Below are 13,626 nucleotides of genomic sequence, written 5' to 3' on the forward strand. Positions count from 1 at the left end.
TAAGTATAATGAAATTCCTAGCAATTGCAAAAAAAAAAACCCAAAACAACTCTTCTCAGAGCAACTATATTATGTCTGATCATCAACCCTCTGTAACAAACTGCAGACATAGACCAATAATCAGGTAGATCCACAGATTCTTTGTTCTTAACCTAAAACAGAAACAATCTGCTTTCAACCTGCCCAAAACATGAATTAGAAGTATTCAAGATAATTATAAAATCCATAGCAAAACAGTGAAACCATTCCTTAATACTAATTTATCTCCAGAATAAAGTATATGATATTTTTACTAAAATAGACCAAAATAATACTATTTAGAACCATTGATACAGGAGTTATTTTCCCAACTATTAAAGAATTGACCATGTTGTGGTTCAAGTTTCAGTTCAAAGACTAAAAATAATCCCTGAGAGAGCATATTACTCTAATATCCAAAGTAAAAATGAGTAAGCAGCTGTTTAGATGACAACATATTAAAAAAAAAAGCAAGCCTATGGATTTCATTAGATGCTAATTAAACAGATGCTATTACTTGTACGGGAAGGCTGCAGGTAAAAAGTTCAGCAATAAATACAGAAAAAGCAGCACAGAATATGCACAAGTATCCTTAGAACTCAAAATACAAAGAGAAGGGAATTCTTTCACCTTAATTATCTGTTCAAATGCTAAAGCAGATTGTAACATCATTGGTTTCTGACTTTCAATCATTTGTTGATCGATAGAATTATAAAAATGCGCCACCTGTAAAAGTGGAGAGATTAAAGTAACAGATAAAAATATTTATAGGCCAATAAATGTAATGCAGGATATTTCTGAAAGTATTGCCCAATCAATACCATTAAGAAATGAGAATTAACTACACTAGTAAAATGTTTACAAAGATAAAGTACCTATGTAACGCTAACGTGATCCCATTTTCTTGTAGTGATGAATACTAATGGCAAAACAGATGGCTACTTACACATTTCAGGTGATTATACTTCACCTTAAGTGAATTAGGTTCAGTCAATAATTTATTATAAGTGGAACACTTTCACTATTTTATGCAAATGTAGACATCTAGTGCCATTTCAGAGGCCTTCAAGTATCTACGACATCCACCAGGATATGACACAAGATCTAAAAAAACATCTGCCTACTTCCAGATTGGCAGCTGGTGTAAAAGGGATACCCTACAACTCTGTTTAGTTGTCCATATATAGACATCTAGTGCCTTTTGAGATAAGTAAGGTTTCCACTTTGGCACCTGTCAATGATCCAGATGCATGGCTATCTTGTAGGTCTTGTGTCATCTCTGCCTTAGCTGTGCAGATATCCGAGATACCAATGACACCTCAATGTGAAACCGAATTAAGCCTGTGTATCTACATAAGAATTTTTATCAATATAAACATATCTATTGTTGCATCTTAGACTAACAGAAGAAAACTTGACATTGTCTTTCACCTGAAATATAAGCCAAATAAAAACTTATGCAGCATTAAGTCCTATCTAAAAGTAATCCCCAAATAACCAAAACCACACTTCCATTAAAATACTTATTATTCTAAATTGAAAACTAGCAAAGGTGAAAAAAAGCTGGTCCATTTTATGACATTTTCATTCAGTTATAATAATCAGAAACTGAGAATAAAACCAGGAATCAATCAATTAATTGTCTTATTTTTGTATATTCATACAATACCTTCACATGGCTTTAATACCACAATTCATTTGGTTTCAAAAGACACCTTCCAAAATTGCAAAGCATTTCTTTACTTCTGTTTTAAGGACTTAGCTAATTTGTTCAAGAAACAAGTCACTTTCGTACAGACAAACACAGCAAAAAGCTTAACCACACAGTCAGAAAAGATAACAGTCTAGAAAAGTTCTACTACTAAAACTGGTAAGTCAGAACAGGAAGTTATCATGGCATTTAATCTTATACCTGTTTGAGGATGACCGCCTGCTTACAGAACTTTTGCGCAGTGTTTGCAACATGCTGTATTTTAGCTGGTATAGCAAAACCAAGCGCTGATAGCTGGCGTACTTCTCTTAGGAGAGTCACTAAACGATCTGAATAAAGTATGTTCAATGTTCCAGAAATGTGATCCAACTCCATTACAGGACTATTATCTTGGATGCTAAACCAAAATCAAATAAAACATATTAATTAATATAATTTGATATTGATCCTTTCTTTAGGTGCATTTTATAATACTATAATAAACACTTCTAAAAACCTCATTGTCCTTCTATTAAGTTTTTCTATGTTCATTAATGTTTTAATTTACTCAGAAATTATTCCAGTAACCTTTTACTTAATTCAAAGCCAGTGACAACGAGAAGAAATGAATAATGCCTACTGGTTTTCTCACAAAGTGTTTTCTGGCTTGTTACAACAGTTAACATGTAACTCACAGCTAGGCAGTATTTCTCAAATACGCTCAATCCATCATACTCTCTCACGCAGGCACTTTACAGGCCCTAGCCTTCAGCACTGCAAAGGGAAGAAATTCTCTGAGGGAATCAGTCCAAGAACCAGGACTCGGAACAGTGGAACATTTTGGTATACACAATCAGATGCTAACGAAAACATCAGCCTATCTTTTAGATTTTACTCCAATATTTTTTCCCTACTGCAGTAATGCTTCTACCACCATCCTTCTAGGCTTCTTTCATAAAAACTTCAGCTTTACTCATTTTTTCACTTTTTTCTCATCTTTTTCTAGTTCCCATATCCATTGCATTGCCCTTTGCAGTGAACTACCTATTTTATTTTCCTATTAATTACTCTCTTCACATCTTTTAAACGATAAATGATAAAATTTTATGGTACTAAGAAATTAGATGCCTATTGTATATTGGAGTGCTGAATCTGCTTATTTCTTACAGTCTAGTGTTTTTCACAAAATAAAAGCTTACACATAACTATCAACTCCTGCATCCTCTAAAACTCGGACAAACTTTTTTCCAAAGAAAGTTTGCAACACTCGGAGATGCAGACTGAAGCTATGTGGCCATTAAATTAGGAAAAATAATTCTTAAGATATATTTTAATAGCCCTTAAAGTAATTTCATTATTTTGGGGAACACAATTCATGAGGTTTAAATTGGTTTTCTTAGCCTTCTTTCACCTGCTTTATTTAGACTGCAGCATTTCTTATAATTAACAGTTCATTTGTTATCTACATGTCCCATCTGTATACCACAGCTGTACTCTAATCTCAACTGGTTTCTAGACATTATGACTATTACAATGGATAACAACTAGTGAAAACATGCAAACCAAACATGTCTTTCATTCCAGGTGTTAATAGAAACTGCAAGATGACTTACTAACACTGTCCTGTACACCTCACCTTATCAACCAAGCCTGGCAGGATGATGAAATTATACTAAACTCTTCCATTTTGTTTCTCCACTCAGTCTCAACTCTGTAAATTTTTTTCTTTCGTCAAATTCTATACAATAACACACTACAGATTTCAGCGTAAACATTACTTAAACAAGAATGTACTTACCAAAGTCCTGACTTGGGATTTGATAATTCTGACTGGATATTCCTAGACCAATCATCAAATTGATCTTGTTCATATATTTTCAACTGTTCCAGAAAAGAATCTGCACTTCGATGAAAAGTTTGAAATCCAGGCAAGTCAGACAAAAGAGCCTCTGCCAGCTTGACAGCATCATCCACCTTAAACACAATCACAAAGAAAAGCTTAACTTCCCCGTATTCAATCAGAGAAGAAAAATCACCACAATAAAAATCAGTATTACAAAACATCCAAGCAGGATTAAAAAATGGGGGGGGGGGGGGGGGGGGGGGGGAAAGAAGTTAATCCAGATGTCCAACTTCATATTATAGTAAATTGAGTCTGAATAAGTTGTCCACCAGTATTATGATACCCCAGAGCATCCCACCTGGTCTTTAATCTCCATAAAGATACAGATCTCCCATGTGCCCGTTGTTATATCTATAAGATCCAATGCCAACACTCAAAGGCATTTCAAATGGGATTTCACACCCACATGTGGACAAATTAATCAAAATCCTAGTCAATACAATCAGTGGAGATTTGAGAGCAATTAAAAATTTAGCACAGTCTTAAGGAGACACCTAACTGACACACAACAGCTGAACTGAACTGCTCTCTAAGCCTTCAGCAGACCCAGCAGAAGAAAGAATTGTGAAACCTGCGCTGCAGCTGTTCTCTCTGCAGGACACGTTAACACCGCCACACTCCCTCACATTCAGCTGAAATGGGCCCTTGAGATTTCTGCAAATCACAGGTGAATGCAGATAAAAAAATACTGGGCTAACAGTTATTCTGGGAAAGTACCTTCTATTCTCATTCAAATCTACAGTTATTGTAAATGGCGCTTATGTTTACAGAAAACGTTTTACTTTTCACTAGTCAATACTTTCCAAAAAGAATTCCAGGGTTTCCAACTGAAGCATAAATGCAAACTAAAGCAACTAACATAAGTTAAAATAGAGTCAAATATGTTTTAAACTCATTCTGTTGTAAAAGAACTCAAAATTGTTTGACATTAACTATTACTACAGTCTCTGTAGTAAATTCCCTGGCAGACACTGACTCAAAAAAGTACTGCCAGAGTCCCTTTAATGTCAAGGGCATACTACACAGCTCAGTAATAACAAGCGAGAATTAGGATGTCAGAATCTGGCTATCTTTAAATCTTAAATACAATTTAAGAAGCCCAGAGGAGGGCTAATAAGATGATCAGAGGCTGGAGCACCTCTCCTATGAAGCCAGGCTGAGAGAGTTGGGGTTGTTCAGCCTGGAGAAGAGAAGGCTCCGGGGAGACCTTACAGCAGCCTGACAGTGCCTAACGGGGATTTATAAGACAGGTGGGGACAGACTTTGTAGTAAAGTATGTTGCAATAGGACAAGGGGTAATGGTTTTAATCTAAAAGAGAATAGATTTAGCTTAGATATGCGGAAAAAATTCTGTACTGTGAGGGTTGCAAAACACTGGCACAGGTTGCCCAGAGCAGCTGTGGCTGCCCCATCCCTGGCAGTGCTCAAGGCCAGGCTGGATGGGGCTGTGAGCAACCTGGTCTGGTGGAAGGTGTCCCTGCCCGTGGCAGGGAGGTTGGAATTAGGATGATCTTTAATGTCCCTTCCAACCCAAACCATTCTATGCGTTCATAATTTTGAAATGCAAACTGGAAGGTAAAATTTATTAAAACATCCTCTCAGAATTCTGGTGTTTTGTTTGTTTGCTTTTTTAAAAAAAATTAATTCATACAAGCAAGCAGTTCAGTGTATTACAAAAAGACTGTCTTCTGGGTCAGTTAATAAAATTCAACTTAGCAAGAGGCACCACTGACAAGGAATCTTGCTTATAGGACTCTTGGGAAGTCCACTATTTTTCTGTGGAGAACTGCCCACAAAAATCTCGAGTACCATGTTTTACATTCCATGATTATACTGTGTCTAAACAGTAACAAAATCCGTTACCTTCAGCTCCAGCTGCCGTACCCATACAATATTATTGACAACTTCAGAAAGGTTTTTGGCTGCCAGCGGTCCAGAAACATCACCAGGAACACCATGGCATCGAGTTTCAAAGTCTGTCCGATTGTCTAACAAAAGCAAAAGATTCATGTTAGACCAGAAATCTAGTAGAACAAGCTTAAAATCATTATTGTACTTATAAGAATATACTAGGAATATTAACATAATTCTAAAAGTAAATAAAGAATTCTAATACAAAATAATATTCTAATATAAAAAAATTAATTAAATACTTCTAAATCCATTTTTACCTTTGACATAATCTTGAAGTCTTGCTAGCAGTGTTTCCCTTTCAAAAAGCAATTCTTTGCTTATATTTGGATGCTTTATCAGTTCCTTATACTTCTGGAATGTTTGAAGAAGCTGGAATTTGAAGTTTAAAAAGTTATCTCTTTTTCCTGAAAAAAAATTAAACATGTTCTGACACTGCTTGTTAGTGCTGTTCAGAAGTGCTGTCTTTGGCCCCAAGTAGTTATTCCTGTGTTCTAAACCAACTACTTAAAATTCTTTACTTAAAATTCTTTAGGAAAGCTTTCAGACTACAAAAATATCCATACCTGCTGAGGATTGTCGTGAATTTCTGAAATAAATTTCTTCATTTTGCTTGCTATTTTTTGTTCCGCTGGTGCAATAATTCTTTCATACTGAGAGACTGCTGCTTTCCATAATGGCTAGAAATAATGAGTCCGTATGTTAGTTTAGGACTATCCATACAAACCATAAAAAGTCACAGAAAGAATGAATAAATTAAAAATAAACATTATACCTCTGTGTAAGGATTATAGTGTACAGGATTTAGGCCAGCAAAGGGTTCAAACACTTGGGCAAGATGTAAAGCATTTTGTTCTCCAGCTGGCAAAAAGAATGTAAGTTTTTCATGCAGTGTTCTAACAGTTAACACCTATAACAGAAAAAAATATGTTATATATCCAACATATTTTTTACATAAAACTTATATATAGAAGCAAAAAGCACAAGTGGCACATCCCATTCCTCCCCTTTTTACAATAAACTTTTGAAAGGCTCAAGCAAACATGGATTATGGAACACTATTTGACTCTATAAAAGGCTATGAAAGTGTTTTAATTCCCTTTTTTACCTTAAAACGATGCAGTTTAATTCTGTGTCTAATGAAATAAAAACTTACAATTCAAATCTCTACCTCATCAAGACGTTTGCCAAGTCTGGCTAACGATTCGGGGAAATATTTTTCATTTTTCCATGGATGTAGAGTATAATGTTGCCACAGTTGTCCAGTTAGGTATTCACAAGCTGACACCCATTGCTCACAAATCAAGATGCCAGCCTTTAGATTTTCTTTAACACTGTGAAAAGCATCTTCCCACAGATTCAAAGCTGCTAATTTTCTCTGAACATATCTACCTAATGAACCACCTAGAACACAAAAAAGTATCCAAAAGCAGTATGTTATGTTTGTTTAAAATAACTCCTTTAAACAATACACCATATTCCAAACACATTTTTAAAAAATTAGTGTAATGTCTTGATTTCAAACCGCACAAATGTATCAGTAACTGATGATTTTGTTTCAGATTCAACAAATCTCTTAAACATCTCCAAGTTAAACTGAGGTTGGTCTAACGTCAGAAGCTGATGGATTTGGATTCTGGCATCCACACAAAAGCACCAGCAATAATAGCAGTAGCTGGCTGCTCCCAGCCATCCTTCCCCTCATGCACAGCCACATCTGGCAGCAGCAGATAAACTCACTGCTTGATGCCTGTCCCAGAACGTGGGACTGCTGTTGAGAGAACGAGAAGCAACCTCTCCGCATCTCCTGCTCTCGCTTCCACATAGATTGAATCAACCTTCAAGTGGGGGGTTATGTAAATAAATTTTCTTCTGCCAGAGAAAGACAAGGAGTCAAACAGAAGCTAGACAAATCCAGACCACAGACTGAAAGGTCCATCTTAGTGTTATTAATTATCATCTTCCCAAGTAAAGCACGTGTGCAGGCATCTACCAGAACTGACTGAATTATTGGATACTATAAGGGAAATAATACTGATGGAACATAATTACAAGAGGAAAGCATCTTAATGCTTTAGGTTATCACTGGTGCCTTTAGGAGGAAGAAGATCTCTGCTCAAGGATCATTCTACTTTTTCTCAACTGTTTATTTCATAAAAACTGCATAAAGGTTTACCTATTACATCCAAGAGATTATGCATGCGTGGCTGTGAATAAGGATCATGTTCTGTTTGTCTCCACACACCATCAACAGTATCCTTAGTAGTCTCCACCAAATCCACAACTTCAAATAATGAGAGACTATCCAAGTTGTAATAATCCTAGGAAAAAAATATCCTTAATACAGTAACTTTGCAACTAGTATTGTAGAAACATTTATACTTTTCTGAAGCTGGCAATTGCTATAGTTTCCTAAACTTTCCTAAGTTTCTTGCTTAACAGAATGTGGCATAATCCTTTCAAAAAACAAGCATTTGCATACGTTTATTCATGTCAAGGATGCATTGATATCTGAAGTGCTATTAAAGCAAGAACTTTACAGGTGCCAAAAATTTTGCATGATAGCATTCGTTATTATCCATCTTCATTTTCAGTTTTCCTTTATATGATTTTATGAGTCAATTTCTAGTTCACAAACTGTAGCATACTGTTGTATTTCTGCAGCAGCTCTTAGTATTCAATGATTAAATCTGCTCCCAATTAAATGCTGGCATTCACCTCCACCATTGTCACTAGAAACTACATGAATGTCATTTAAAGTAAAATTCTGCCTAAAAAAAACCACCCTAAATATTTAAATATTTGAAAAAAGTGTACATATGCTGACATATATTTCATGAGTATTTTTACTAGTTTACAAATACATCACTAATCACACAAAAGAAAACATACTTTTGCAATGTCCTCAAATAGGTCTTTAAAATGAGCAGCTCTCTCTTTACTACACCATTTACTTCCATGATGAGCACATTCTATCCAGAACTGAAATTCATCTGTTGGTGTAAGTATAGCTGCAAATAATAATGGGAAATGTTTAAATATGAAATACACAAATGGTCACAAAATATTTTCAGTCAGAGCATACCTCCTAAAGAAAATTTTTACTATATCATTATGCAACTATCCTTCAACTTCTGAGTCTGCCTAGATGGAGGACCAAGTTCATACCAAGAGACCACAGTTTAGCATCACTGATTCCAATCTACTCACCACAACCTGTTCAGTTTCACACTCTGCAGTCACTGGAATAATGAAGACTGAAAACGTGGAAACAAATTATTTATTCCTAATTTAAAATTAACTGTGAAAGATGTAACTGCAAAACAAACCTCGTACATCATCTTCACTGAATTTTGTTCCTGTGTAATTAGGATCTGATCTTCTGAGAACAGTACTCAAGCCAGCTTCAAGCTCACTTAAAAGTTTCTGGAGTTTGGGATCCAATGTTTTACTCCATCTCTCATCCTGCAATGAAAGTTTCAAAAACTGTCAGTCACAGGATAGAAAGACTATCGTTTTCCTCCCACTAATCTTAAAAAAACAAAAAATTATTTAGATTAGTGGCAGTAACCAACCACACAGCGGGACAACGTAACAATTTTTCTTGAAGTCAAGGAAAAGGACTTCATTTTTTTTTTACTTAATTCAGAATAATACTGTAAAAAAAATTTAGCACGAAATCAAAAGTCCGTTGTTTGGTCTATAAAGGCACTCTGAAAATGTGTTCAAAATTCTTTGTTAATGAATTCTTTTAAGTTAAATTTGAAATCTACTTCTAAAGTAGAATCTGGAAATTGTTGGAATCAAATATTAGAAGTGATCATGTTTTTCTGAAATTATTTTATTGATATTATGACATAAAAGATACTAAAAATACTTAAATGCTGAAACCCTGCTTTTTCAGTTTATGTAATACAGCCATAGCTGTTGGTTTTGACAACAAAACCCACAAGGGAAATATATTCTTTAACAGAACAGACTCAGAACATTGAAAAAAAGCAAACCTATGAAAAATGTAGCTGTATAAATAAATCTAGAGTCTAGCACATCCATCTGCCACACATTAAAGAATCAAAGTTTTCATTGTACAGACCTATGCATATATCAATGTGTATATATATATGTGTGTGTAAAATAAAAATATCTAAAATAAGAAAACCACTCAAGATGGGAATTACTGGTGGAAAGGAGGTAAGGAGATGGTGTCTCCATTAACCACCACTGCCCAGTGGTGTATTCCACATTTCTAGTTCAGACATATGTATGACTAGATTCCTCGTCCCATCCTTAATGATAGGAGGTGAAGTACCTTCTTTAACTTAGAAATTAGAACTACCATCTATTATTTAAGCTCTTAAAATATTTTATTTTAAAAACATAAAATATTTATCTCAGAATAGTTAACACACTATAGAATTTCAGTGTTTCAATATAAAACTACAGAACATTTAAACCGGTATATTGCTCACCTTCAGTAATACTGGTGCAAAAACTTGTCGTACAGCTTGATAAAGGGTGTTAATTGGTGAATCTAGCATAGATGACACAAGAATATTACTATGAAGATTATCTTCAGTAATTACATCAGGTCGCAGCTTAAAGAACACCAACACATTATTCTTTGATTCAGTAGCTTCAATCACTTCAATCTGTAATAATCAAGAAGACAGGATTTGTTTAGAAAACTTCATTGACTGAATATTATACTGAATTTATGTACACCATTTACACAAATTATTTTCATAAAAAAAAAATAAAGTATGTCACTCCCTATGGGCTCTGATAAAATTCTGGTAGTATCTAATTTGCACAGAAAATGAAAACATTTATTATACTCATTCCTAAGTTCATAGGAACCTGAATTCCAACATCAAATACGTAATGGCTTTTTCATTATAAATATCTGTACACACCATAACTACTTGCACTGTTTTGATTTTGAAAACTTCACTTACCACTTTCTGGGGACAAACCAGAAACTCCATCTTGTGCCTAGAGAAAATTAAGCATGAAGTCTCTCTTTTTTTATTGCATTTTTATGCTACATAACCTTGGGAATATTTTTCCAAATATTCATTATTGTTCTCCTGAGTCTGTAAATACATAACTCTACTGCAATTCGTAAATTTCTCAAGCACAGAGAAAGGCATGCTGCTTCATCACTGAAATCATAAGTTGTAACACGACTCTTGTTTTCTTCAAAGTCCAACTTATGGGTAAATTTCCAAAAACTGACATTAAATCAATCATATAATTTAAACTATTTGTGGCTGAGGAGAATTCATAAAACAGGAGAACATTATTAAACATTTGATAAAATAACAGCAAAAAGATACACTAGCTGAAATCCCAAATTAGGTGCAATTGTAAACATCTGTGATCTTTTTTTCCCTATTAAAAGGAACAGAGGGCTAGTAAAGAAAGCTTTCAGTTTCACTGGATGGTATCAGAATTACTTTTTTATCCAGACTTTAGCCCAATGCCTACATTGTTTCACTGAGACAACAGGTACACATTATAGCCCCCATATGCATTTTTCCCACAGCTGCTGATGGTGGCTTTGCATGTTAGAGAGTGGCTTAGCAGCACACCCCAAAAAACCGGTACACACAAATATTCACTCTTGCATGAATATAGCACGCGCTAGAACTTCACCGAGCACCCAGAGGATTACACAAGGAGGTATGTAAGTTTCTGGTCGCCATAGCAGTTTGTATGGTAAGGACCCATCAGGTTTGTATGGTAAGGACCCATTCAGCGTGGAAACAAAAGGTAACTGACACAAGACAGCAGAAGGATGCCAAGGCGCAGGCTTTGCCTGTACACTCCGTGTAGCAGGCGCCGCGCCACGTCCTGGTGGCCTGGTGGCATTCAGTGGCGAGTCACTTGCTGAACACACTCAGAGCAGGACACGGCACGCAACGAACTCTGATTATGGCTGGACACATCAGTCTGCGAAATACATGATACGGCTAAACGCCCACCCTGGGACTTGCCAAACCAGCCGATGTGCCACATCTCGGGAACAACCCGAACGTGGCTCCACCTGGCACCTGCGGCCAGGTAGCACGCCATTCCCCAGCCTGCATCGCACTCGCACAGCGACAATACGCAGCACTGAAACCACCCGCCTGCCCGGGCACAGCCCGCTAACGGCGCCGCACAGCTGGCCCTGGTGGCCCTCGCAAAGCGCCTGGGCCAGTAATTTCCGTGGCAGGCACCGGGAGCAGCACGGGTGGGAAGCAGCCGTGGGAAGACGCCTCCCAAACCAGGCACCGGCCCTTTATGACCACTGAACCCGGGCTCTGCGCCCCAAGGCGTGCACCGGGAGGCGGTGGGCACGCCGGAGCCGCCGGTGCCCGACCCCCCGCCCCCGGCCGTACCCTGTTGGATGCGGTGAGCTGGGCGCCCGCGAGCTGCACGGCGAGCAGGAACTCATTCCCGTCGTCCAGGAAGCTGGCCAGCTCCGGGCGGGCATGGAGCCCCGCGGCCAGCGCCTCGCCGCCCGCAGCCGGCGCCAGGCCGAAGTAGTTCGCAGCCGTGGCCGAAATAAAGCGCTTCCTCTTGTCTCCCTCCCCGGCCATGCTGGCAGGCGGCGCCCCCCGCCCGCAGGAACAAGGCGGGGATGGATCCCGAGCCCCGCGGGAGCGCGCGGAGGGGTGGCGGAGGCAGAGCCGCTGGGCGGGCGGGACGGCGGCTCGCGCCGGGGTGCACGCCGAGGCCCGAGGGCTCCCGGCGTCCCCGCGTTGCCAGGCCCCGTCGCTGTGGCGACCGAAAATGGCGGCGCCGGCACGCTTGCGAGCTTGGTCCGCGTCGCGACGGGCAAACGCCGCGCCGCTGCGCCAGCGGGGCGAAAGGGGGAGGTCGACGCGCTCGGCAATCGGCAGGTAGGCCGGGCTGGGGGCGGGGCGGCGGTGGCCGGGGCGCCCCCAGGCCGCCTGAGGCGGGCCGGCGTCCCTCGCTCTCCGCACGGCCGCAGCCGGGCTCGCCTCCGGGAGTCACCGAAGCGTTTCTCCCGCCGCCAGCCGCGTTACGGTGTCACGGGCACCGCCGTGCTTCCTGTGATGTAAAGAATCAGTCACCACTATTCGAGTGAGCGGAGGTTATCTTTATTCGGCAGCGCTGGGTGCATGGGGGATCGCTCCACCAAAGTCATGCGCACCGAGAGGATTTTTCAGTCCCCTCTTTATACAAGCTACTCATACCTATTCATTAACTTTCCAGGAAATCGTTTACATATTCATTACAATTTCAGGAACTCATTTACATATCTCACTAAACTAGTGACCATGATTTAAGTCCTTGTCTTTGCCACGTTGTATAAACAACAGGAACTTAGGACCAGATAGCCTTTGTAAAGATGACAGATCCAAGGACTTAGCAATTAGTACATCCGTCATGTTAGCAATAAGGGTCCTTGGACGTTTCCCAACTTTTAGCTAAACATAAGTACATCATCCTATAGATAAGTGGTACATCATTCATCATTCACCTGCCCGCTTCCGTTACCGCTCAGTTTCCGCTAACGAACCTGCGGGCTGGTTCATTACCACAAAGCGGCGAGGGGCGGCAGCCCCCCGGCAGGCCTGGCCCCAGGGGGCGGCGGGTGCGTGACCGGGGCTCCCTGACACCGGCCAGCAGCAGCGGGGAACCGCGGAGGAACGCGGTCCCGCCAGCGATACCCTCCCGCCTGAGGGACACCCTCCCCGCCGCCCCCGGCTTCCTGAGCCACACCGGGCTTGGAGGGCGGCAGGCGGCGGGCCAGGAGCGTGCGGTGGCGATACCAACAGCCAACGCTGCAGGGGAGTCGGGGTAGAAAAACACCGCTTCCTCCCCCAGCAGCTGCTCTTTAACTCGGCCCCCAGCCACGCCGCCGCCCGCTACCCGCACCTGCGGCTCCCGCAAGCGGCCGCCCCACCTCACGCCGGCCCCCAGCGCTGCCGCCCGGCCCGGCGTTCGCGCTTCCCTGGTTTTATTTTACTGTGAACACCCACCGTAACCACCATGCGGCCTCAGTGCTCTGCTACCGCCCCACTCCCCCCCCGCCGTCCATTAAGCGCCCTCGGAGCTGCCGGTCACGCAGCGGGTCGGCCCGTGCCCCGGT

At 40.2% G+C, this 13,626-nt stretch overlaps 1 protein-coding gene across 1 annotated transcript in view; it reads right to left on the reverse strand.

The window, feature by feature from the left end:
- The window catches only part of DYNC2H1 (dynein cytoplasmic 2 heavy chain 1), a 177,952-nt gene extending 164,334 nt beyond the window's left edge, over window positions 1–13,618 (reverse strand). The window contains 13 exon segments of the mRNA XM_027777052.2: window positions 649–744; window positions 1,931–2,126; window positions 3,507–3,682; window positions 5,475–5,599; window positions 5,783–5,894; window positions 6,089–6,202; window positions 6,298–6,432; window positions 6,694–6,926; window positions 7,699–7,843; window positions 8,415–8,533; window positions 8,852–8,987; window positions 9,992–10,171; window positions 11,906–13,618. Coding sequence (XP_027632853.2) covers window positions 649–744; window positions 1,931–2,126; window positions 3,507–3,682; window positions 5,475–5,599; window positions 5,783–5,894; window positions 6,089–6,202; window positions 6,298–6,432; window positions 6,694–6,926; window positions 7,699–7,843; window positions 8,415–8,533; window positions 8,852–8,987; window positions 9,992–10,171; window positions 11,906–12,106 — 1,968 coding nt within the window. The 5' untranslated portion in view covers window positions 12,107–13,618.
- Between the last annotated feature and the right edge of the window lie 8 nt (window positions 13,619–13,626).

This window comes from Falco peregrinus, chromosome 4, assembly GCF_023634155.1.
Source record: "Falco peregrinus isolate bFalPer1 chromosome 4, bFalPer1.pri, whole genome shotgun sequence".
In the NCBI taxonomy this organism is placed as follows: Eukaryota; Metazoa; Chordata; class Aves; order Falconiformes; family Falconidae; genus Falco; species Falco peregrinus.